A 25703-nucleotide genomic window follows, 5' to 3' on the forward strand; every position below is an offset into this window, starting at 1 on the left:
AACACATGGGGTGGTCACTCCTTTGAATTTTAGCTAATAGGTGTGTAATTTAAATGGTGGTATTAATTTGCTTTTCCCTAATGGCTAACGATGTCGAGCATCTTTTCATGGGCCTGTTTGTCATCTGTATATCTTCTTTGATAAAGTGACTGTTCAAATCTTTATCCACTTTTATTATTTATTTTTTCCTTTACGTGCTTTAAGTGAAAGTTTGCAAGTCAAGTCAGTCTCCCATACAAAGAATTATACACAACTTGCTATGTACTCCTAGCTGCTCCCTCCCTAATGAGACAGCACATTCCTCCTCTCCACCCTGTATTCTCCATGTCCATTCAACCAGCTCCTGAACCCCTCTGCCTTCTCATCTTGCCTCCAGACAGGAGCTGCCCACATAGTCTGATATGTCTACTTGAGACAAGAAGCTCGCTCCTCACCAGTATCACTTTCTATCTCATACTCTAGTCCAATCCATGTCTGAAGACTTGGCTTGGGGAATGGTTCCAGTCTTGGGCTAACAAAGGATCTGGCGACCATTACCTGCAGGGTCCCACTAGTCTCAGTCAGACCAGTAAGTCTGGTCTTTTTATAAGAATTTGAGATCTGCATCCCACTGTTTTGCTCCATCAGGGATTCTCTGTTGTGTTCCCTGTCAGGGCAGTGATCAGTGGTAGCCAGGCACCATCTAGTTCTCAGGCTGATATAGTCTCTGGTTTATGTGGCCCTTTATGTTTCTTGTGCTCATCTTTACCATATGGTTCTGGTATTCTTAATTCTCCTTTGCTCCAGGTGGGTTGAGACCAACTGATGCATCTTAGATGGCTGCTTGCTAGCGTTTAAGACCCCAGACACCTCTCACCAAAGTGGGATGCAGAATGTTTTCTTAATACATTTTGTTATGCCAATAGACCTAGATGTCCCCTGAAACCATGGTCCCCAGGCCCCTGTCCTTGCTGCTCTGGCCTTTGAAGTGTTTGATTGTATTCTTGAAAATGCTTTTGGTTTAGTCCAGTTGTGCTGACCTCTCCTGTATTGTGTGTTGTCTTTCCCTTCACCTAAAATAGTTATTGTCTACTATCTAATTAGTGAATACCACTCTCCCTCCTTCCCCACCCTTATAACCATCAAAGAATATTTTCTTCTGTGCCTAAACTTTTTCTTGAGTTCTTATAATTTTGTTCTCATACAATATTTGTCCTTTTGCAACTGACTAATTTCAATCTGCATAATGCCTTCCAGATTCCTCCATGCTATGAGGTATTTCACAGATTCATCATTGTTCTTGATCTTTGGGTAGTATCCCATAATGTGAATATACCACAATTTATTTATCCATTCATCTGTTGATGGGCGCCTTGGTTGCTGCCATCTTTTTGCTTTGTAAACATTGCTGCAATGAACATGGGTGTGGATATATCCATTCCTATGAAGGCTTTTATTTCTCCAGGATATATTCCAAGGAGTTGAATTGCTGGAGTGTTTGGTAGTTCTATTTCTAGTTTTTTAAGGAAGCGCCAAAGAGATTTCCAAAGTGGTTGTACCATTTTACATTCCCACCAGCAGTGTAGAAGTGTTCTAGTCTCTCCACAAAATCTCCAACGTTTACCATTTTGTGTTTTTTGGATTAATGCCAGCCTTGTTGGGGTGAGATGGTATCTCACTGTAGTTTTCCCGTGCATTTCGATAATGGCTAATGATTGTGAGCATTTCCTCATGTATCTGTTAGCTGCCTGAATGTCTTCTTTGGTAAAGTGTCTGTTCTTATCCTTCGCCCACGTTTTAAATGGGTTGTTTGTCTTTTTGTTGTTGAGTTTTTCAGTATCATGCAGATTTTAGAGATCAGGTGCTGATTGGAATTATTGTAGCCAAAAACTTTTTCCCAATCTGCAGGTAATCTTTTTACTCTTTTGGTGAAGTCTTTGGATGAGCATAGGTGTTTAATTTTTAGGAGCTCCTAGATTTTTTTTTTTTTTTAGGTATCTAGTTTCTCTTCTGGCTTTTGTGCATTGTTAGTAATGTTTTGTATTCTGTTTATGCCATGTATTAGGGCTCCTAGCATTGTCCGTATTTTTTCTTCCATGATCTTTATCATTTTAGATTTTATATTTAGCTCTTTGGTCCATTTTGAGTTAGTTTTTGTGCATGGTGTGAGGTATGGGTCCTCTTTCATTTTTTTGCAGATGGATATCCAGTTATGCCAGCACCATTTGTTAAAGAGACTGTCTCTTCCCCATTTAACTGACTTTGGGCCTTTATCAAATATCACCTGCTCATATGTGGATAGATTTATGTCTGGATTCTCAGTTCTGTTCCATTGGTCTATGCATCTGTTGTTGTTCCAGTACCAGGCTCTTTTGACTACTGTGATGGTATAATAGATTCTAAAATCAGGCAGTGTGAGGCCTTCTACTTTGTTCTTTTTCAGTAATGCTTCACTTATTTGGGGCCTCTTTCCCTTCCATATGAAGTTGGTGAGTTGTTTCTCCATTTCGTTAAAAAATATCATTGGTATTTAGATTGGGATTGCATTGTATCTATAGATTGCTTTGGGTAGAATAGACATTTTTACAATGTTGAGTTTTCCTATCCATGAGCAAGGTATGTTTTTTCACTTATATAGGTCTCTTTTGGTTTCTTGGAGTAGTGTCTTGTAACTTTCTTTGTACAGATCTTTTATGTCTCTGATTAGATTTATTCCTAAGTATTTTATCTTCTTGGGGGCTACTGTAGATGGTATTGATTTGGTGATTTCCTCCCTGACGTTCTCTTTGTTGGTATAGAGGAATCCAACTGATTCATGGGTTTATCTTGTATCCTGATACGCTGCTGAACTCTTCTTTTAGTTTCAGTAGCTTTCTTGAAAATTTTTTAGGGTTTTCTGTGTATTCATGCCACACGCAAATAGATTTACTTCTTCCTTACCAATCTGGATGCCCTTTATTTCTCTATCTAGCCTAATTGCTCTGGCTAGGACTTCCAGCACAATGTTGAATAAGAGTGGTGACAAGGGGCATCCTTGTCTGGTTGCCATTCTCAAGGGGAATGCTTTCAGGCTCTCTCCATTTAGGATAATGTTGGCTGTTGGCTTTGAATAAATGCCCTCTATAATGTTTTTATAATGTTTAGGAATTTTCCTTCTATTCCTGCTTTGCTGAGAGTTTTTATCACAAATGGGTTTTGGACTTTGTCAAATGCCTTTTCTGCATCAATTGATAAGATCGTGTGGTTCTTGTCTTTTGTTTTATTTATGTGATGGATTACATTGATTGTTTTTCTAATGTTGAACCATTCCTGCATACCTGGTATGAATCCCACTTGGTCATGGTGAATTATTTTTTTGATATGTCGTTGAATTCTATTGGCTAGAATTTTGTTGAGGATTTTTGCATCTAAGTTCATGAGGGATATAGGTCTGTAATTTTCTTTTCTTTTTTTTTGGTGTCTTTACCTGGTTTTGGTATCAGGAATATGCTGGCTTCATAGAATGAGTTTGGGAGTATTCCATCTTTTTCTATGCTCTGAAATACCTTTAGTAGTAATGATGTTCACTCTTCTCTGAAAGCTTGGTAGAATTCTCCAGTGACGTGATCTGGGCCAGGGCTTTTTTTTGTTGTTGGGAGTTTTTAAACTACCTTTTCAATCTCTTCTTTTGTTATGGGTTTATTTAGTTGTTCTGTTTCTGTGTTAGTTTAGGTAGGCAGTGTGTTTCTAGAAATGTGTTTATTTCTTCTCGGTTTTCAAATTTGTTAGAGTACAATTTTTCATAGTAATTTGATATGATTCTTTTAATTTCAGTTAGGTCTGCTCTGATATCGCCCATCTCATTTCTTATTCGAGTTCTTGGCTTCCTCTCCTGTTTTTCTTTTGTCAGCCTGGCCAGTGGTTTATCGATTTTCTTAATCTTTTCAAAGACCCAGGTTTGGTCTTGTTAACTCTTTCAATTGTTTTTCTGTTCTCTATTTCATTTAATTTTGCTGCGATTTTTATTATCTGCTTTCTTCTGGTGCCTGAGGGTTTCTTTTGTTGCTCTCTTTCTATTTGTTCAAGTTGTAGGGATAATTCTTTGATTTTGGCCTTTTCTTCTTTTTGGATGTGTGCATTTGTTGCAATAAATTGACCTCTGAGCACTTCTTTAGTTGTGTCCCAAAGGTTCGGATAAGAACTGTGTTCATTCTTATTGGATTCTATGAATTCTATGAAATTCTATGAATTCTGTCCTGAATTTCTTCTATAACTCAGTTGTTTTTGAGCAGGTTGTCATTCAGTTTCCAAGTGTTTGATTTCTTTTCCCTGCTTTTTCTGTTATTGATTTCTACCTTTATGGCTCTATGGTCAGAGAAAATGCTTGGGAATATTTTGGATTCTGTTAAGGCTTGCTGTATGACCTAATATGTGGTCTATTCTAGAGAATGTTCCATGTGTGTTGGAAAAGAAAGTATACTTGGCTACTGTTGTATGGAATGTTCTGTATATGTCTATGAGGTCAAGTTGGTTGATCGTGGCATTTATATTTTCTGTGTCTTTATTGAGCTTCTTTCTGTATGTTCTGTCCTTCCCCAAAATGTTGAATTGAAGTCTCCTACTATTACTGTGGATATATCCCTCTTTTCAATAATGTTACAGTTTGTTTTATGTATCTTGAAGCCCTGTCGTTGAGTGTGTAAATATTTAATATGATAATATCCTCCTGGTATATTGTCCCTTTAATCATTATATGGTGTCCTTCCTTATCCTTTGTGGTGGATTTAACTTTAAAGTCTATTTCGTCAGAAATTAGTATTGCCACTCCTGCTATTTTTTGATTATTGTTTGCTTGATATATTTTTTCCTATTCTTTGTGTCTTAGTTTGTTTGTGTCTTTAAGTCCAAGGTGCATCTCTTGCAGACAGCATATAGATGGGTGGCATTTTTTTTTTTTTAATCCATTCTGCAACTCTGTCTCTTTATTGGTGCATTTAGTCTATTTTCATTCAGCGTAACTATGGATAGGTATGAGTTTAATGCTGTCGTTTTGATGTCTTTTTTGGTGTGTTGTTGACAGTTTCTTTTTTCCACTTAATTTTTTTGTGCTGAGTAGTTTTTCTTTATAAACTATGTTTTCCTCCTTTTCATTGTTGTTGATTTTGTTTTTGCTGAGACTTTACATTTTTCTTGTATTTTATTTTGATGTGTAGGATTGTTAGTCTCCTTGGTGGTTACCTTATTATTTACTCCTATTTTTCTAAGTTTAAACCAAACTTTTATCTCTCTATATCACCTTGACTTCCTCTCCATATGAAAGATCTGTGACTACATTTTTAAGTTCCTCTTTATTGATTTAATGTTGTCATCTTTTATGTAATGACATCACTAATTCCCTGTTTTGGGTGTTTTTTTTTTTTTATCTTGATTTATTTTTGTGTTTTCCCTATCTAGGTTTATATCTGGTTTCTCTGTCCTGTGGTCTAGTCTTGGACTGTTATCCTATGTTACTGATTTTCTAACCAAAGGACTCCCGTTAGCATTTCCTGTAGTTTTGGTTTGGGTTTTTGCAAATTCCCTAAACTTCTGTTTATCTGGAAATGTCCTACTTTTGCCTTCATATTTGAGAGACAGTTTTGCTGGATATATGATTCTTGGCTGGCAATTCTTTTCCTTCAAGGCTTTATATATGTCATCTCATTGCCTTCTTGCATGCATGGTTTCAGTTGAATAGCCTGAGCTTATTTGTATTGACTCTCCTTTTCGGTGACTTTTCATTTTTCCTGAGCCACTCTTTAAATTCTCTCTTTGCCTTTGGTTTTGGCAAGTTTGATTATAATGTATCTTGGTGACTTTCTTTTGGGACCTACTGTGTATGGGTTTTGATGAGCATCTTGGGTAGATATCTTCTCATCTTTTACGATACTAGAGAAGTTTTCTGCCAACAGACCTTCAACAATTCTCTATGTATTTTCTGTTCTGTTCTGGTACTCCAATCACTCATAGGTTATTTCTCTTGATTGAGTCCCATATTGTCCTCTGGGTTCCTTCATTTTTTTAAATTATTTTATCTGATTTTTCTTCAAAAGTGTTGGTGCTGAGCGTTTTATCTTCAATCTCACAAATTCTTACTTCTGTTTCCTCAATTCTGCTCCTCTGACTTTCTTTTGAGTTGTCTAATCTGTAATTTTATTGTTAATCTTCTGAATTTCTGATTGCTGTCTCTCTATGGATTCTTGCAGCCTATTAACGTTTTGATTATGCTCTTGATTAACTTTCTTAATTTACTCAACTGCTTTATCTGTGTGTTCCTTGGCTTGTTCTGTATTTTGCGTGATCTCCTTCCTGATCTCTTGCAGAGTTCTTTATATTAATCTTTTGTATTTTATCTCTGGTAATTCCAGGAGGACATCTTCATACATCTCCTTGATTGGGAGTTTGTTGAAGCAAGCATGGCCTGCTTCTTTATGTGATTTGATATCGACTCTTGTCTCAGAGCCATCTATAAGTTGTTGTATTAATTTATTTTATGTTTACTTACTGTGTCCTAGCTTCGTTCCGTTTTGATATACCCAAATAGGCTGCTGGAGTGAGCTAACTTGATTGTTGGAGCATTTGAAGCTCTAATATTCTGTCACCAGATGGCTAGAGATGTTTCCAGGTGTATGAGCCTAGGAGTCCATTCACTTCTCTTATATGGATTCAGCTCATGTGTCCAGGTAGTCAGTCACCAAGTGTGTGGTGCAGGCTGTCACCTACGGTCTTAGAGGAGCAGTGGTGATTTGCTGTATGCACAGGTTTCTGGTTGCAGCAGGGGGGTCACACTCTGAGCAAGGCAGGGAGTTGAAAACCTTCCCCCGAGTGTCTGTGAGGAAGGCACACCCCTGTTCTCTAGAAAGCACAGGTGGATTGGCTCTGCAGCCATACTATTAGCACCCAGTGCTTTTAACTGTAAGGACTGGAGACACCACTAATCCTTGGACCCCTGTTGCATGTGGCTAGGTGGCGTGGGTGAAGCCACCACTCCTCAGGCCCGTGTTGTGGGTAGGTGAGGACCCTGCTTAATAGGCAGAGTGGTGTCAAATGTCCAAAACTCACCTCTCTACCACACAGCTGAAATAGTTATAACAGACCTCAGGGATATACACCCTTGTAAGGTAACAACAAGGGGCTAGCTACTGAAATGGGGTTACATGAGTTCTTGCAGGGGTGAAAGGTGTTCATAGTCTGTTGACCGCTTGTGCTGGACAGGAGTTACTTCTGCCCTAAGTTCCCATTTTAGAGGAGCCAGCAGATTATTTTTCTCCCATTTGTAAATTTGTTCCTTCTCCAACACTGGGAGAATGACTCAGGGTATGCAGCAGGACCTATCTAAGGCCCAGAGAAATTGACTGTCACAGAAGTCTGCTCGGGGTGGAGGGAGGAGGGATCAGATAAATGGGAGAGCGTTCTTTCAAAAGGGAAGCTATTAGAGCTATGCAGTAAATTAGGTGCAATCACTTACTTTATGCTCAGAGTGCTGTTTCTCACTGATTCTGGAGGTGTCAGTAGACTCTGTGCCACTGGCTCTCTGTGGCTAAGGAAACCAGATGCTGAACGCTACCATCAGCTCTGCAGTGGTTGTGCCAGGGTATTGGGGCTGGTCAGGTCCAAGTCAGGTCCAGCAACTCATCACTGCTTCTGAACCGTCTCTCCCTCCCCCTGCCACTCAGTCTGAATTCTTGACTTTGCCTTTGACGTTCTGGGCTTCTAGCTTGTCATATGTATATAATCGATTCACTTGTTTTTTCTTATGTTCATGGTAAGAGGGACCACAAGAAGCATCTGACTACTCTGCCATCTTGGCCCCGCCTCCCCCCCTTTTTATATTGGTCTTTGTTTTTTCTTTTCTGGGTTTTGACAGTTCTTTATGTATGTTGGAGACAAATCCTTTATATGACATATACTTTGGAAACATTTTCTGTCAGTCTGTGGCTGTGTTATATATATTTTATCACAATAATTTTTTTATTGTGATACACAATAAAAAATTATTGTGATAAAATATATATAACACAGTTTTTCCATTTTAACCATTTTCAAATATATACTTCAGAGATGTTAATTGTATTCTCATCTTGTACAACAATCACCACCATCCCTTTCCAAATGTTTTTCATCACCCCAAACAGAAATTCAGAATTCCACAAGCAATGTCTTGCCATCCTCCCCTCCCACCAATCCCAGTCCCTGACAACCACCAGTAGACTCTTGGGTCTATGCATTTGCCCATTCTCATCATCTCATATAAGTGGGACCATACATTATTTGTCCTTTTGTGTGACTTATTTCCCTTAGCATAGTATTTTCAAGGTTCATTCATGATGTAGCATGTAACAGAACTTCATTTCTCTTTATGGTTGAATAATATTTAATTTTACATATATACCTTATTTTGTTTATCCGTTTATCTGTTGATGGACACTTGGGTTGTTTCCACTGTTTAGCTGTTGTGAATAATATTGCGGTGAACATGAGTGCACAAGTATCTGTTTGAGAGCCTGCTTTCAAGTCTTTGGGATATATACCTAGGAGCGGAATTTCTGTTTAAGAAAGTTTTTATTTTATAATAGTTTCAGAATTGCAGCAAAGTAAAAGTTGGAAAAAGAGTTCAGAGAATTCCTGTATCCCTGCACTTAATTTCCCTAACAGTTAACAAATTACCCTGCCCCATTTGTCACAACTGACAAATCAATATTGCCATTGACCTTTGTCAAATGTCTAGTAAGCATTTGAGTGCTAAGGATGAAGTCATATTAGACTCCTAATAAGAATTATGTCCCAGGTTGGGATCCAGAATTCCTCACTAAATGTTCCTTAGGGTCTTAGTGGACATGCACCACTTAGCAATACATACACTGGCCTTACCCATGAAACATCTAGGACACGTGCTTGATGTAATCAGTCCAGTGCAACCAGTGTGTCTTGTTGGTTTCTCTGTGGGAGTGTACCACAGGAACTGTGGGAGAAGGGTGCAAGCATGAAGAAGACAGCCCTCGACCTCAAGGAGCACTCTGTAGAGTGCTGGACACAGACACATCAATTCCTGAAGGATGGCACCAGGCCTTCGGGGAAAGTCCTACAGCAGAACTTCCGGTAGTCTAAGAATAAAACCCAAAATTCCAAAATATGAGCTTTATTCAACTTTTTTATTTTTGTGAGTTTTCATGTTGCTTAATAATTTTGTTTCTAAACTCACAATGCAGTACTGGGCATGATCCCTTCCCAAGGCAAAGATCAAAATCTACTCTTGTTTGAGAAACATACAGATGGTATCTCACCAAATACAGTTATTCATTATTACCCTTATGAGTAAATCATTGGCAAAGAGGACTTTTTTCTCTGTGCAGGAATACACCCCCTCTTGGGACAGATTTTGTGCCTGAGGCTTTTCCGTGGACTGAATCATACCAGCTTAGAATACAAGCTGTAAGTTGCTCTGGGCTGAAGTTACCTGATGGCGGCTACATATTTGACTGGATTACTTTCTCTGTGCGTGTGTCTCCTGCTGACACCTGGCTTTGCTGAGGCAGACAAACTGCTCGTTGTTCCCATGGATGGGAGCCACTGGTTCACCATGCGAGCCGTTGTGGAGAAACTCATCCACAGAGGGCATGAGCTGGTCATAGTTGTGCCGGAAGTGAGCTGGCACTTGGAAAAATCTCTCAACTTCACAGTAAAGACTTATTCAACTTCTTACACGCTGGAGGATCTGAATCGTGAGTTCATGGTTTTTGCCAATTATTGTTGGAAAACTCAAGACTTGAGTATATTATCTTTAGCAAGAAGTCCAGCCAGCACCGTGTTTGAGTATTTTTTTTCACGTTGTAGGAGTTTGTTTGACGACACGAAATTAGTGAAGTACATAAAAGAGAGTTCTTTTGATGCGGTGTTTACGGATCCTTTTGATCTGTGTGGCTTAATTATTGCCAAATATTTTTCACTCCCATCGGTAGTCTTCACCAGGGGGCCATTTTGTCACTACCTTGAAGAAGGCACACAGTGTCCCAGTCCTATTTCTTATGTTCCCAGAGCTTTCTCAGTGTTGTCAGATACCATGACCTTCAGAGAGAGAGTACGGAACCAAATCTTGCATTTGGAGGAGCGTTTATTTTGCCACTATTTGTTCAAACGTGGCTTAGAAATTGCCTCTGAGATTCTCCAAACGCCAGTCACAGCTTATGACCTCTACAGCCATACGTCCATTTGGTTGTTAAGAACTGACTTTGTTTTTGACTATCCCAAACCTGTGATGCCCAACATGGTCTTCATTGGAGGCATCAACTGCATCCAGGGAAAGCCATTGCCAGAGGTAAGTTATTTCTTCTTTAGCTCATTAAGAACACCCGGCTTTGGGTTTAAAAAGAATGACTCCTTACTGTACCGGAATTTGCCATTTGTTTGTCACATTCGTAATTTCTTTTTGGTTGAATGACTTGTTTTATGCCAATTCATTTAATTGTGGGTTAACAGATTTCATAAAGTGGCTCCCTTTTATTTGTGTGTGTATATAATTGATGACTCTCCAGGCTACATTTTCTAACAGTTTGATTTGAAAACTACTAAAAAACACAGTGAGGAATGAAACGCGCCTTTTTGCTAATCTTATGCCACCCTCCATAAAACAGTGCTCTGAAATTATTTTTAAGAAATTATTTTCTATATGCACGCATATATAGAATGTAATTTCACACCCATTTTATTAAAATAAGATCTGGAAACAGGCTGGATACATTGTTCTTTACCTAACATTTTTCACTTGTCAATCAATTGTAAACATCTTTAAAAGTCAAAACATATACATCTAGCATGTTCTTTTTAATCATTGCATTAAATCCTTTACTTTAGATGCCCCATAGTTTATCCAACCAGCCAACATTGCTAGACAACTAACAACAATAACAACTATATATATTTATATATGTAATGAAAATCCTGGTGGGTTTGTGGTTAAGAGTTTGGCTGATAGGCAAAAGTTTGACAGTTCAAATCCACCAGGTGCTCCTTGGAAACCCTGTGGGGCAGTTCTACCCTGTCCTGTAGAGTTGCTAGTTCTACCCTGTCCTGTAGAGTTACTATGAGTTGGAATCGACTCGACGGCAACAGGTTATATATGTAATATTTTATATATATAAAATATATAATAATAATGCATTATTTATTTCACATGAGCGAGTGCAAACTTCAAAATGATAAGTACAGTATTAGTTGAATTGTGGGATGTACAGACTAGTATAATGTCCCCATATTCATGAGGATATTTTTTTGGAATAAAAATAATTATGTACTTCCCCTTATATCCATGCTAAAAGTACTTTTATGTGTTTTTGTAGCAAAGAACATGTTATTTTGTTTATGTTACATAAGCATGCTGTATCAGGGATCTGCAAACCCTTTTTGTAAAGGGCCAGATAAAAATATTTTAGGCTTTGCCGGCCTTATGAGGTCTGAGTCTCTCATACTTCTTTATTTTGTTTTTGCTTTTTAAAAAACAGTTCCTAAGAATGTAAAAACCATTCTAAGTTCGAGGGCCAGGCTGCTCTACTACATAATTCGGTCTTGTAAATGAAAATGTTAGATATACAGTAATACTCTGCCACCCTAAGAGAAGGCATTGCGTCACCAGCGAATAGAGTTGAAGTAGTGTAAGTGACTGCTGCTGTACAAGGCAGGATTACTCAGAGAGGTCAGAGATTCAGTTTGAAAGATCAGGGAGAGAACTTAAGTTCCTCACTTGGGTCCACAGTTTACGTCTACGTTCGTTTTGAAGCCAAGTACTTTTCTAATGGAGAACCTGGATAGTGCAAATTGTTGTCAAGCTTGGGGCTGACTCGATGGCAGCTGGTTTTACTTTCAGACAAAGCAAAGGACAAATCTCACGTTTTGATGCTAGGATTTGGGCTCCTATGCTCCCTCTTCAAGCAGCCTCTGATCAGTGAAAGCAGGTGCACTGGGGGCAGGGTAATCTGGGTGCTCGTAAGCAGGTGGGGCTGGGGCTGAGAATGCCAGCTCCACGCTGGGCCCTGGAGCATATGCACACCTGCATAAATGCGGGGAGAAGCGGTAGCTAAACGTTTTCAGGGTGGTCGCACACGGGGTATGTAGGGCTGCAGGGTAAGCCGTAAACAATTGCTCTGCAGTAGACCCCATGTGTGTCAGAGTAGAACTGGGCTCCACAGGGCTTTCAGTGTTGTGACCTTTGAGAAGGAGATCACGAGGCCTTTCTTTTGAAGTCCTTCTTGGGTGGACTCAAATCTCTAGCCTTTTGGTGAGCAGCCAAGCATGTTAACTGTTTGTGCCAAGCAGGAACGCCGGGGCTGGGGAGAGTAACCCCTGCCATTGAGTTGATTTCAACTCCTAGCGACCTACAGAACAGAATACAACTGCCTATAGGGTTCCAAGGCTGTAATCTTTTTTTATTTTTCCATCCTGACCCCTCCCTTCCCTTTTAACCATCTAAGATTGTTTCTTTTTGTATGTAAACGTTTTCATGAGTTTTTACAGTTTCATACAATATTTGTCCTTTCGTGATTAACTTATTCCCCTCAGCATAACGCCCTCCAGATTCATCCATGTTATGAGGTGCTGCACAGATTCATCGTTGTTCTTCATCATTGTGTACGACTCCATTGCACGTACATACCACGGTTTGTTCATCCATTCATCTGTTGATGGGCATCTAGGTTGCTTCCATCTTTTTGCTATTGTGAACAATGCTGCAGTGCACATGGGTGTGCATATGTCTACTCGTGTGATGACTCTTATTTCTCTAGGATATATTCCTAGGAGTGGGACTACTGGATCATATGGTATTTCTATTTGTAGCTTTCTAAGGAAGTGCCATATCATTTTCCAAAATGGTTTTTGCATTCCAACCAGCAGTGCATAAGAGTTCCGATTTCCCCGCGGCCTCTCGGACATTTGTTATTTCCTGTTTTATTGATGTGTGCCAGTAATGGTGGGGTGAGATGGTATCTCCCTGAGGTTTTGGTTTGCATTTCTCTAATGGCCAGAGAGCATGAGCATTTCCTCATGTGTCTGTTGGCTGCTTGAATGTCTTCTTTGGTGAAAAGTCTGTTCGTTTCCTTTGCCCATTTTTTAATTAGATTATTTGTCTTTTTGTTGTAGAGGTGTTGGATTTTCTCGTAGATTTTAGAGATTAGACCTTTGTCTGATTTTTAATAGCCAAAGTTTTTTTCCCAGTCTGTAGGTTCTCTTTTTACTCTTTTGGTGAATTCTTTTGATGAGCACAGGTGTTTAATTTTTAGAAGATCCCGGTTATCTAGCTTATCCTCTGGAGCTTGTGTGTTGTGGGTTGCGGTTTGTATCCTGTTAATGCTGTGTATTAGGGCCTCTGGCATTGGTCCTATTTTTTCTTCTATGAACGTAATAGCTTTTGGCTTTATATTTAGGTCTTTGATCCATTTTGTGTTAGTTTTTGTATATGGTATGAGGTATGAGTTCTGTTTCATTTGTTTGCAGATGGACATCCAGTTTTGCCAGCTCCATTTGTTAAAAGACTATCTTTTCCCCACCTGATGGCCCTTGTTGAAGATCTGGTAACCATAAAAAAAAAAAAAGACCCCACTGCCATCTAGTCAATTCCGACTCGTAGAGGCCCTATTGGATAGAGTTGAACTGCCCTGTAGAGTTTTCAAGGAGTGCCTGGTGGATTTGAACTGGTGACCTTTTTGGTTAGCAGCCATAGTTCTTAACCACTATGCCACCAAGGTTTCCCAGGTGACCATAGGTGGATGGATTTACATTTGGGTTCTCAATTCTGTTCCATTGGTCAATGAATCTGTTGTTGTACAAGTACCAGGCTGTTTTGACTACTGTAAACGTATAGTGGTTTCTGAGGTAAGGTAGTGTGAGTCCTCCTACTTTATTCTTCTTCTTTGATAGTGCTTTATTTATCTGGAGCTTCTTCCCTTTCCAATTAAAGTTAATGGTAAGTTTTTCCATCTCTTTAAAGAATGTTGCTGGTATTTGGATTGGGATTGCATTGTATTTGTAGATTGCTTTGGGTAAAATTGTCATTTTCACAATGTTGAGGCTACCTATCCATGAGCATGGTATGTTTTTCCATTTATGTAGATCTCTTTGGTTTCTTGCAGTACTGTTTTGTAGTTTTCTTTGTGTAGGTGCTTTATGTCCCTGTTCAGATTTATTCCCAAGTATTTTATTTTTTTAGGGTCTATTACAAATGGCATTGTTTTCCTGATTTCCTTTGCATCATTCTCTTTATTGGTGTGTAGAAATCCAACTGATTTTTGTATGTTTATCTTGCATCCTGCTGCTCTGCTGAATCTTTCTATTAGTTCCAGTAGTTTTCTCATGGAGTGTTTTTTTGGTTTTTCTGTGTATAGTATCATATCATCTGCAAACAGGGACAGTTTAACTTCCTCATTGCCAATTTGGATGCCCTTTATTTCTGTTTCTTGCCTTATTGCTCTAGCTAGGACTTCCAACACAATGTTAAATAAGAGTGCTGATAAAGGGCATCCTCATCTTGTTCCTGTTTTCAAGGGGAATGTTTTCAGCCTCTCTCCATTAAGAATGATGTTGGCCATTTGTTTTGCATAGATGCCCTTTATTATGTTGAGAAATTTTCCTTCTGTAGCTATTTTATTGAGAGTTTTTATCAGGAATGAGTGTTGACTTTGTTGAATACCTTTTCTGTGTCGATCGAGATGATCATGTGATTCTTTTCTTTCCTTTTATTTATTTGGTGGGTTACATTGCTTGATTTTCTAATATTGAACCATTGTTGCATACCTGGTATGAATCCTACTTGGTTGTGGTATATTATTTTTTTGACATGATGCTGAATTCTATTGGCCAGAATTTTGTTGAGGATTTTTGTATCTATATTCATTAGAGATATTGGTCTGTAATTTTCTTTTTTTGTGATGTCTTTGCCTGGTTTTGGTATCAGGGTTATGCTGGTTTCATAGAATGAATTTGGAAGTATTACTTCTTTTTCTATGTTCTGAAACAGTTTGAGTGGTGCTGGTATAAGCTCTTCTCAGAATGTTTGGTAGAATTCTCCAGTGAAGCCATCTAGGAGAGGGCTTTTTTTTGTTGTTGGGAGATTTTTTTATTACATTTTCAATGTCTTCTTTTGTTATGGCTTTGTTCAGATTTTCAATACCATTTTATGTTAGTTGGCATAGGTAGTGTGTCTTTAGAAATTTGTCTATTTCCTTTAGGTTTTCAAATTTGTTGGAGTATAGTTTTTCATAATACTCTGTTATGATCCTTTTTATTTCAGTTGGGTGTGTTGTCTTGTCCCCTGTTTCATTTCTCATTTGGGTTATTTGCATCCTCTCCTGTTTTTCTTTTGTCAATTTGGCCAGTGATTTGTCGAATTTGTTGATCCTTTCAAAGAACCAACTTTTGGTTTTGTTGATTCTTTCTATTGTTTTTCTCTTCTTTATTTCATTTATTTCTGCTCTGCTCTTTATTATTCCCTTTCTTCTAGTGGCTGTGGGTTTCTTTTGCTGTTTTCTTTCTATTTGCTCTAGTTGTGTAGCTAATGTTTTGATATTGTCCCTTTCTTCTTTTTTGATGTGTGCATCTCTTGCTATAAATTGACCTCTGAGGGCTGCCTTTGCTGTGTCCCAAAGGTTTTGGTATGATGTGTTTTCATTCTTGTTTGATTCTAGGAATTTTTTGATTCCATCTCTGATTTCTTCTATTATCCAGTGGTTTTTAAGCAGGGTGTTATTCAGTTTCCATGTAATTGATTTTTTTTTCCTTACTCTTCCTGTCATTAATTTCTGCTTTGATGGTGTGTGTGGTCAGAGAAGATACTTTGTATTATCTCAGTGTTTTGGATTTTGTTGAGGATTGCTCTGTGGCCTAAGATACGGTCTATTCTGGAGAACATTCCATATGGGTTGGAAAAGAATGTGTACATTGAGGTGTTGGGTGGAATGTTCTATATATGTCTATGAGGTCAAGTTGGCTCATTGTGCTCTTTAGCTTTCCTGTATCTTTTCTGAGTTTTTTTCTAGATGTTCTATCCTTTACTGAGAGTGGTGTGTTGAAGTCTCCTACGATTATTGTGGAACTGTCAATTTCTCTTTTCAGTGCTGTTAGAGTTTGTTTTATGTACTTTGGAGCCTTGTCGTTGGGTGCATTGATGTTTATTTCAGTTAAGTCTTCATGATGGATCATCCCTTTAATCATTATATAGTGCCCTTATTTGTCTTTTATGGTGGATTTTGTTTTAAAGCCTATTTTATCTGAGATTAGTAATGCCATTCCTGCTTTTTTTGGCAGTTATTTGCTTGATATTTTTTTTTCCATCCTATGATATTTAATAAATTTATGTCTTTCTTTCTAAGGTGTGTCTTTTGTAGACAGCATATGGATGGATTCTGTTTTTTAATCCATTCTGTCACTCTGTGTCTCTTTATGGGTGCATTTAGGCCATTTACATTCAGTGTAATTATTGATAGGTGTGAGTTTATTGCTGTCATTTTGTAGTGCTTTTTTTTTTTTTTGTGGTGCTAACATTTTCTTTGTTCCCTTACTGTCCTGTGCTGAGTTCCTTTTGCTTGTGGATTTCTTTTTCATTTCTTTTGTTTTTGTAGATTCTGTTTTTATTGAGACTTTGTTTTTCTTCTTTATTTTGACGAGTAGGTTTGTTAACTTTCCTTGTGGTTACCTTGAAATTTACCCTTATCTTCCTAGATTTGAACCAGTCTATTATTACTTGGTATTGCCTTGCCTTCCTCTCCATTAGAAAGTTCTACACCTACACCATTCATTCCCTCTCTTTTTATTCTGACATTGTTGTCATTTACCCAAGCCTGTAATCTTTACAGAAGCAGACTGCCACATCTTTGCTCTGTGGAGCAGCTGGTGAGTTTGAACCACCAAACTTTTGTTTAGCAGCTAAGTGCGCTAACCCCAATGCCACCTGGATTCCCTCTGGGGAGAACGGAGGAAGCTAAAGGAAGCCAAGGCTTTGCAGAATGACCCTATTGGACTTGCATGAACTTGATGAGTCACCATTCCAGACTCAGGTCAGGAGAGGGGATTGAGCATGAGGTTTCCCAGGGGCACTGCTCTCCATACCTGTAGGTAGTGGTAGTGCAGCTGGTGGATCCATTCCTGCCATGTCACTCTTCGGGCAGTCTAGAACAGTGGCAGAGGGTCACCTGCCTCCTCTGTGCCACCTTCCCCTACACTGGGTCATCTGCCTCTCTATGTCCCTGGTGAGCCTCTATCCTTCCTGGTCCACAGTGTCTACCCGGTCCTCAGGGCATGCCAGGTGCTCAGCAGATGTTGTTCAACAAAAGACTTTCCAGCCATCTGACAGGAAAGTGAAATAGCACTCTCTCTAAAAGTTGGGGTGTCTGATGCTTTAGGCCTGGAGTTTCACTCTCAGCACGACCAGGATGTAAGTCTTTTGAGGTCAAGAAGAACGTTTCAGGACTCTATAAGACTGAGTCTAGTCAAGGGGCTCTCACCCCCTTTATACCTCTATCATTTATGGCACCAAGCAACATCCAGGTATCACATGATGGCTCGCCCTATACCCAAGGGTGGGGTCTGCAACTTCCTGAACTGGCCTGGAGTTCAGTGCCACTCACTGCATCCTGGGGCCTGCCCCAGAAGGGTTCAGATATACATACAGCCATTTTATAGCTATCATCTATTATATAGATGATACCTATGAAGTATAAAATATGTTCAACCATATAGAGTTTTATGCCTGTTGGGTTGTCTCTATAAAGATATATAAAAATATACAACATATGCGGTCTTATATATTTTAAAGATAAGAACCAGAATGAGCCCAAAGCTAATTTATATGAGGTAGAGGCCAGACACATCTCCAGTCTCCAATCTTTTTTTTACCAATTCTGACATCAGCCATCCTTCTCAGGGCGCTCTCCACTTCTCTGCTGGGTTCAGTACGTCATTGTAATAGCCACACAGAACTCATAGGCCATACTTACAGTTAAATGGCTTATTAAGGAAGGACTGGGTACAGCTCAGAATCAGGGTCAACAGGCTACAACTCGGGATCAGGATCAGGAAGCACGTAGGCAAGGGCTGGAAGGCTCCCTCGAGGAGGAGAGCATATCCCTTCCTTCTTCAGTGCAGGACAGCTTTCTCAGCTCCTCTTGGCCGTGGAAGCAAACAGGTGCTTCTCTCTGCCATGCACAACCCGTCTCAGCTGTGCAGGCTCCTCTTGGCCTCCTCAGCACAGGCCTCTTGGCCCATTGTTGCAACCACTGTGTCAGTCCATCTCATTGAGGGTCTTCCTCTTTTCTGCTGATCCCCTACGTGTCGTGTTGGCAAAGAATATTGAATATACCATAGACGGCCAAAAGAACGAACAAATCTACCTTGGAAGAGGCACAACCAGCATGTTCCTTAGAAATAAGGATGGCAAGACTACGTCTCACATACTTTGGACATGTTATCAGGAAGAATCAGTCACTGGACAGGGACATCATGTTTGGTAAAGTAGACAGCAAAAAAGAGGAAGACTTTCAATGAAATGGATTGACACAGTGGCTGCAACAATGGGCACAAGCATACCAACAATTGTGAGGGTGGTACAGGACTAGGCAGTGTTTTCTTCTGTGGTACATAGGATTGCTATGAGTCCTAACTCACTCGATGGCACCTAACAACAATAACAACAACACAGAGTCGCTGTGAGTCAGAATCAGTGCAACAGCAAAAGGTTTTCAGAAAAGGTTATAGACAGAGTATGGTCAGAGTGATAACAAGAATAGCAATATCATTAATAATAACAATAAAATATAATACTCTAATGAGTCAGAGGGGATGTGTAACTCACATATGATCTCACAGAAACTTCGGTTCTGAAATCTGAAAGCATCACAAGGATTGTGAGGGACTGGGCAGTGTTTCATTCTGTTGTACTTAAGAGTTGTTGAGTCGGAATTGACTCAATGGAACCTAACAAAAACAGCTACTTTACCAAACATGATGTCCTTCTCCAGGGACTGATCCCTCCTGATAATATGTCAAAAGAAAGTGAGACATAGTCTCGCCATCCTTGCTTCTAAGGGGGGCATAATCAGCGTTATAAAAGAGAAAAAAAAAATAGTGTAAATAGAATAAAATTGGATTGGATAGAAAATACGACAGACAGTAGTAAGGACAAAGTTTGTTTGTGAACTGTTTGTTTCAGATGCGTAGGTGCGTATTTGTGTTCTGAGTTGTGATGTTGTATGAGAACTGTTACTGTGGGTCTTGGCCCAAATAGACTTAAAGCCTCTGTTTTCAACTGCCTATTCACCTTCACCCAGTCTCTGCAATCCATTTACGCATTTTTCACACAGCCATGACAAAACCATGTTTTGGAAGACTAGAATAAAATAGTAAAACTTCCACTAATATTAATTCGTTAACTATCGTTTGAGAATTTGAATGGGTAAATTGGTGTTATGGGTTGATTGTGTTCCCCCAAAAGATATTTTGTAGTCCTAACGTCTACTACTGTGAATGAGACCTTCCTTGGCAATAAGGTCTTTGAAGATGTAATCAAGTTAATATGCGTTCATACTGGAATAGTGTGGGTTCTGATCCTAAACGAGTGATATTCTTATAAAAAGAAAAGACACAGACATACAAAAGAGGGAAGATGATATGTGACAATGGATGCAGATGGGAGTGATGCACCTACAGGCCAAGGAAGCAAAAGGAGCACCAGACCCTGGGAGAGAAGGTTGGGACAGGTTCTCCCTGAGAGCCTCGAAGGAATCAACATGGTAGACACTCTGATTTCGACTTCTAGCCCGCAGAGCTGTGAGACAATATATTTCTGTTCTTACAAGCCGCCCAGTTCATGCCACTTAGTTATGGCAGCCCTAGGGCACTAATACAAATGGCATACTATGAAGTGCACATATACGAAGTGTGCAATTCGACAAGTTGTGTCATAGTAAACATCAGTAGAACCACCATTACCGTCAGCATAATGATCACCTCTCAAAGTCTCCTTGCGCCCTTTGTAATCCCTGTCTCCCAGCTCCTCCCAGCCGTGTCCTCCTCCCCTCACCAACCCCCACCCCCTCCACAGCTTTTTGTCGCTGTACATTAATTCGCATTTTTTACAATTGTATATAAATGCTGTTTTACATTATGTACACCTTTTTTGTCTAGCTTATTTTATTCAGCAACATTATTTTAAGATTCATCCCTGGTACACATGTTAAAGAGTTCATTCCTTTTTCTTGCTGACAAGTATTCCATTGTGTGGATTTACAACAATTTGTTGATAGACATTTAGGCTTTTTCCAGTATTTTATGTTAAAAATATGAGTGTTACAAACACTCACACACAGGTCTTTGTATGGAAGTATGCTTTCCTTCCTCTTGGATAAATACCTACTAGTGGAATGGTTAGGAGCCCTGGTGGTGCAGCGGTTAAGTCCTCAGCTGCTAACAGGAAGGTTGGTGGTTCAAACCCACCCAGCAGCTACGCAGGAGAAAGACCTGGTGCTCTGCTTCCATAGGGATTTTAGCCTAGAAAACCCTACGGGGCAGTTCTACTCTGTCACATGGGGTCACCGTGAGTCAAAATTGACTCGATGGCACCTAACAACAGTAGTAGAATGGCTGGGTTATATGGTAGGTATATGCTTACATTTTCAAGAAACTGCCAAATAACATCCCAAAGTACAACTGATCACCCTGCAGTCCCAGTGCCAGTGTGTGAGCAGCTCAGCTCTTCTACAGGCTCACCAACACATGGGGCGGTCACTCCTTTGAATTTTAACTAACAAATGTATAATTTAAAGGGTGGTTTTAATTAACATTTCCCTAATGACTAAAGATGTTGAGCATCTTTTCATGGGCCTGTTTGCCATCTGTTTATCTTCTTTGGTGAAACGACTATATAAATCTTTGCCCTTTTTTTTTTTTTTTTTTTGATGTTGGGCTGTGTTTTTTCCTTTCTGGGTTTTGAGAGTTCTGTATGTATTTTGAAGACAAATCCTTTATATGACATATGTTTTCCAAATGTTTTCTCCCAGTCTGTACTTTTTGTTTTTTTAGTAAGCAAAAAAATTTTACTGTGGAAAAATCTATATGACACAATTTTGCCATTTTAACCCTTTTTGAGTACATAATCCAGAGATGTTAATTCTATTCTTATCTTGTACAACCATCACCACCATCCATTTCCAAAAGTTTTTCATCACCCCAAACAGAAATCCAGAATCCCTCCAGCAATAACTCCCCATTCTCCCCTCCTGCCAATCCCCACTCCCTGGCAACCACCAATAGACTCTTGTGTCTATGCGTTTGCCCATTCTAGTCACCTGATACAAGTGGGATCATACAACATTTGTCCTTTTGTGTCTGACTTATTTCACTTAGCGTAGTATTTTCAAGGTTCATTCGTGTTATAGCATGTATCAGAACTTCGTTTCTCTTTAGGGGTGAATATCATTCCATTTTACAACTATTCTTTGTTTTGTTTATCCATTTATGTGTTGATGGACACGTGGGTTGTTTCCTGTGTTTAGCTATTTTAATAATATTGCAGTGAACATGAGCGTATAAGTATCTGTTTAACAGCCTGCTTTCAAGTCTTTGGAATATGTACCTCGGCGTGGAATTTCTGTTTAAGTAAGTTTTTTTTATATAACAGTTTTAGAAATTATAGCAAAGAAAAAGTTAGAAAAACAGTCCAGAGAAGTCCCGTATCCCTGCACTTAGTTTCCGCTAACAGTTAACAAATTACTCTGGCCCATTTGTCACAGCTGACAAATCAATATTGCCATTGACCTTTGTCAAATGTCTAGTAACCATTTGATTGCCAAGGATGAAGTCGTCTTAGACTCCTAATAAGAATTAGGTCCCCAGGTTGGGATCCAGAGTTCCTCTGTAAATGTTCCTCAGGGTCTTAGTGGACATATACCACTTAGCAACACACACACTGGCCTCTCCCATGAAGCATCTAGAACACCTGCTGGATGTAATCCAGTCCAATGAAACCAGCATGTCCTGTAGGTTTCTCTGTGTGAGTGCAGCACAGGAACTGTGGGAGAAGGGCACAAGCTTGAAGAAGACAGCCCTTGACCTCAAGGAGTGCTCTGTAGAGTGCGGGACACAGACACATCAATTCCTGAAGGACAGACCAGGCCCGTTGGGCCAAGTCCTACAGCAGAGCTTTCGGTAGTCTGAGAATAAAATCCAAAATTCCAAAATATGAGCTTTATTCATCTTTACTTTTTATTTTTGTTAGTCTCTAGGGTCCAAAAGTGTTGCTTAATAATTTCATTTCTAAACTCACATTGCAGTACTTGGCATGACCCCTGTTCAAGGCACAGAATGAAAACTACTCTTGTTTGAGAAGCATGCAGAAGTTTTCTCACCAAATACTATTATTCATTGTCGTCCTTATGGGTAAATCATTGGCAGTGAGGTCACCTTTCTTGATGTGTGCAGGAATACACACCCTCTCTTGGTGCAGGTATTGTGCCTGGACCTCTACCTCTGACAGTATCGTAGGAACTTAGAATCCAAGTTGCAATTTGCTCTGGGCTGCAGTCTCCTGATGGCACCTGCAATTTTGAAGGGCTTCCTTCCTCTGTGTGTGTGTCTCGTGTTGGCACCTGGCTTTGCTGAGGCAGGCAAGCTGCTGGTTGTGCCCACGGATGGGAGCCACTGGTTCACCATGCGAGCCGCTGTGGAGACACTCATTCACAGAGGGCATGAGGTGGTCGTAGTCATGCCAGAGGTGAGCTGGCAACTGGGAAAATCACTCAACTTCACAATAAAGACTTATTTCACTTCTTACACACTGGAGGAGCTGAATCATGATTTCTCGTTTTTCACCAACTATTGTTGGAAAAGTCAGGACTTGAATATATTATCTGTAATAATGAGTCCAGTCAGCACTATGTTTGAATACTTTTTTTTTCACATTGTAGAAGTCTGTTTAACGACACAAAATTAGTGAAGTACATAAGAAAGAGTTCTTTTGATGCAGTGTTCATGGATCCTTTTGATCTGTGTGGCCTAATTATTGCCAAATATTTTTTACTCCCATCTGTGGTCTTCACCAGGGGACCATTTTGTCATTATCTTGAAGAAGCCACACAGTGTCCCAGTGCTAGTTCTTGTGTTCCCAGAATTCTCTTAGGGTTTTCAGATACCATGACCTTCAGGGAGAGAGTACAGAACCAAATCTTCCATTTGGAGGAGCGTTTATTTTGCCACTATTTGTTCAAAAGTGGTTTAGAAATTGCCTCTGAGATTCTCCAAACGCCAGTCACGGCTTATGACCTCTACAGCCATACGTCCATTTGGTTGTTAAGAACTGACTTTGTTTTTGACTATCCCAAACCCGTGATGCCCAACATGGTCTTCACTGGAGGCATCAACTGCAACCAGGGAAAGCCATTGCCAGAGGTAAGTTACTTCTTTAGCCCATTAAGAACACCTGGCTTTGGGTTTAAAACAAATGACTCCTTACTGCACCGGAATTTGCCATTTGTTTGTCACATTTGTAATTTCATTTTTGTTTAATGACTTCTTTTATGCCAAATCATTTAATTGTGGGTTAACAGATTTCATAAAGTGGCTCCCTTTCATGTGTGTGTATATTAATTGATGACTTTCTAGGCTGCATTTTCCAATACTTTCATTTGAAAGGTGCTGGTTGTTTTTTTTTTTTTAAATACTGTGCGAAATGAAATGGGTCTTTTTGCTGTTTCTATGCCACTCTCTATAGGAGAATGGTCTGAAATGATTTTTCTGTAATTATTTCTTACATACATTTGTATATAGAATGCAATTTTCACACCCATTGTATTAAAATAAAATCTGGAATCAGGCTGGACATATTGTTCTTTACTTGGCATTTTTCACTTGCTGATAAGTTGTGTTGTTGGTGTTGTGTGCCGTCGAGTGGATTCCAACTCATAGTGATCTCATAGGACAGAATAGAACTTTCCCATAGGGTTTCCAAAGATGGGCTGGCATATTCGAACTGCCAACCTTTTGGTTAGCAGCCTGAGCTCTGTCTTAACCACTTCACCCCCAGGGCTTCAATAAATTGTAGACAGTTTTATAAGTCAAAACACAGGCATTTAGCATCTTCTTTTTAATCATTGCATAAAATTCTTTACTTTGGATGCCCCGTAGTGTAGTCAACCAGCTAATATTAATAGACATTTAGGCTTCTTCTAGTATTTTCCTTTATAAACAAGACTGAACCTAACCTTCTTAAATATGGCCTTTATATTCATATAATTTGGAATTATTTGACTTTTGACTTCTGTGCTTAATTGTTGCTAAATATTCTTGCTCATATTTCAGTAGGCTGAAGTCCTAAGAGCAGGGTGGCTGGGTTAAATGGTCTGTACACAGTGCTTTTAATAAACTGACAAATTGTTTTCAAAATATTGAGCAACTTCGCACTTTGATCAACCATATATGAGAGTTCTAGTTTTTCCACACTCTCCCCAGCTCGGGGTGACATTAAACTTTTTAATGTTTAGCACTTTTCTGAGCAAAAAATTCTATGTACTGTTTCAATTTTCAGTTCCTATTTTCATAGATATATTAGTTATTTGCATTCCCTCTTTTGTAAATCACATGTCCACATTCTTTAATCATTTTTCATGGGGTTATTTGTCTTTCTATAGATACTAATTTGTGTAAGCCTCTTGGGTGTGCAGTATGTTTATAAATACTAATTTGTGTAAGCCTCTTGGGTGTGTCCAAGAAGAAATAAGGCTTGCTATTGCATTTTAGTTATTGCAAGTCTTGAGAATTAGGGATAATAATGCTTAGATTATATATATATATATATATATTCCTATCCGTCATCTTTTGTCACACAGAATTTTTATTTTTGGGTTGTCAGATTCATGATCTTTTTCCTGAGTGGTTTCTCTGTTTCGACTTGTTTAGGCCTTTCCAAGACTATATAGACATTTTCCAAGCCTGTATAAACATTTTCTCTATATTTTGCTTTAATGCTTTCAATTCCTCCAGTGTTAATAATTTTATTTTTTGCAATGACAACTTTTCATGTACAAGGTGTAAGGATATAATTTTATTTTTTTCTAAATGGATAGTCAATTATCCCAACACCGTTTAATAAAAAAAAAAATGTGTATGCATTCATTGAATTGAAATGCATCTTTATCATATTTTACGTTTCTACATTTATTTGCTTCTGCTTCTGAACTCTCAGTTCTAGTGCAAGGATCTACTTATCTACTCTTGTGCCAGTACCATACTGTTATGATTATAGTAGTTTCATAGTAGGTTTTAGTATCTGTCATGGCAAGCCCCATACTCAGTATTCTTTTTCTAAACTTTTGTGGCAATTATAATTTTTTTTTTCTCTTGTAACATCTAAAAGATAAAAACAAATCATTAGAGCTCTTTCAACATATTTTTTTCTTTCCTTATTAAAATTTATTCTTGGGCTTTTAATTATTTTTCAAACTATTATGAAAAGGCCATTTTCCTTCCGTTTCTATTTTGAACTAGTACTGATAATTAAAAGGTCCCTGGGTGGCAAGAACAGTTTGTGTTCGATTACTCACCTGAAGGTTGGATGCTTGAACCCACGCAGCAGAGTTGTGGAATAAAGGACTGGCAATCTGCTTCTGTAAAGATTGCAGCCAAGAAAGACCTATGGAGCAGTTCTACTCTGTAACACATGGGGTAGCCATGAGGCAGAA

The 25703-nt window shown here is 39.0% G+C and overlaps 1 protein-coding gene and 1 pseudogene across 1 annotated transcript; both read left to right on the plus strand.

The window, feature by feature from the left end:
* Positions 1 to 9454: 9454 nt before the first annotated feature.
* LOC126078372 (UDP-glucuronosyltransferase 1A10-like) lies at positions 9455 to 10432 on the plus strand. The gene has a single exon (XM_049888858.1). The coding sequence runs from the start codon at positions 9455 to 9457 to the stop codon at positions 10430 to 10432; it is 978 nt and encodes a 325-aa protein (XP_049744815.1).
* A 12126-nt stretch (positions 10433 to 22558) lies between these two features.
* Positions 22559 to 23617, plus strand: LOC126078373 (UDP-glucuronosyltransferase 1A9-like; annotated as a pseudogene).
* The last annotated feature ends 2086 nt before the right edge of the window (positions 23618 to 25703 follow it).

This window comes from Elephas maximus, chromosome 6 (assembly GCF_024166365.1).
Source record: "Elephas maximus indicus isolate mEleMax1 chromosome 6, mEleMax1 primary haplotype, whole genome shotgun sequence".
In the NCBI taxonomy this organism is placed as follows: Eukaryota; Metazoa; Chordata; class Mammalia; order Proboscidea; family Elephantidae; genus Elephas; species Elephas maximus.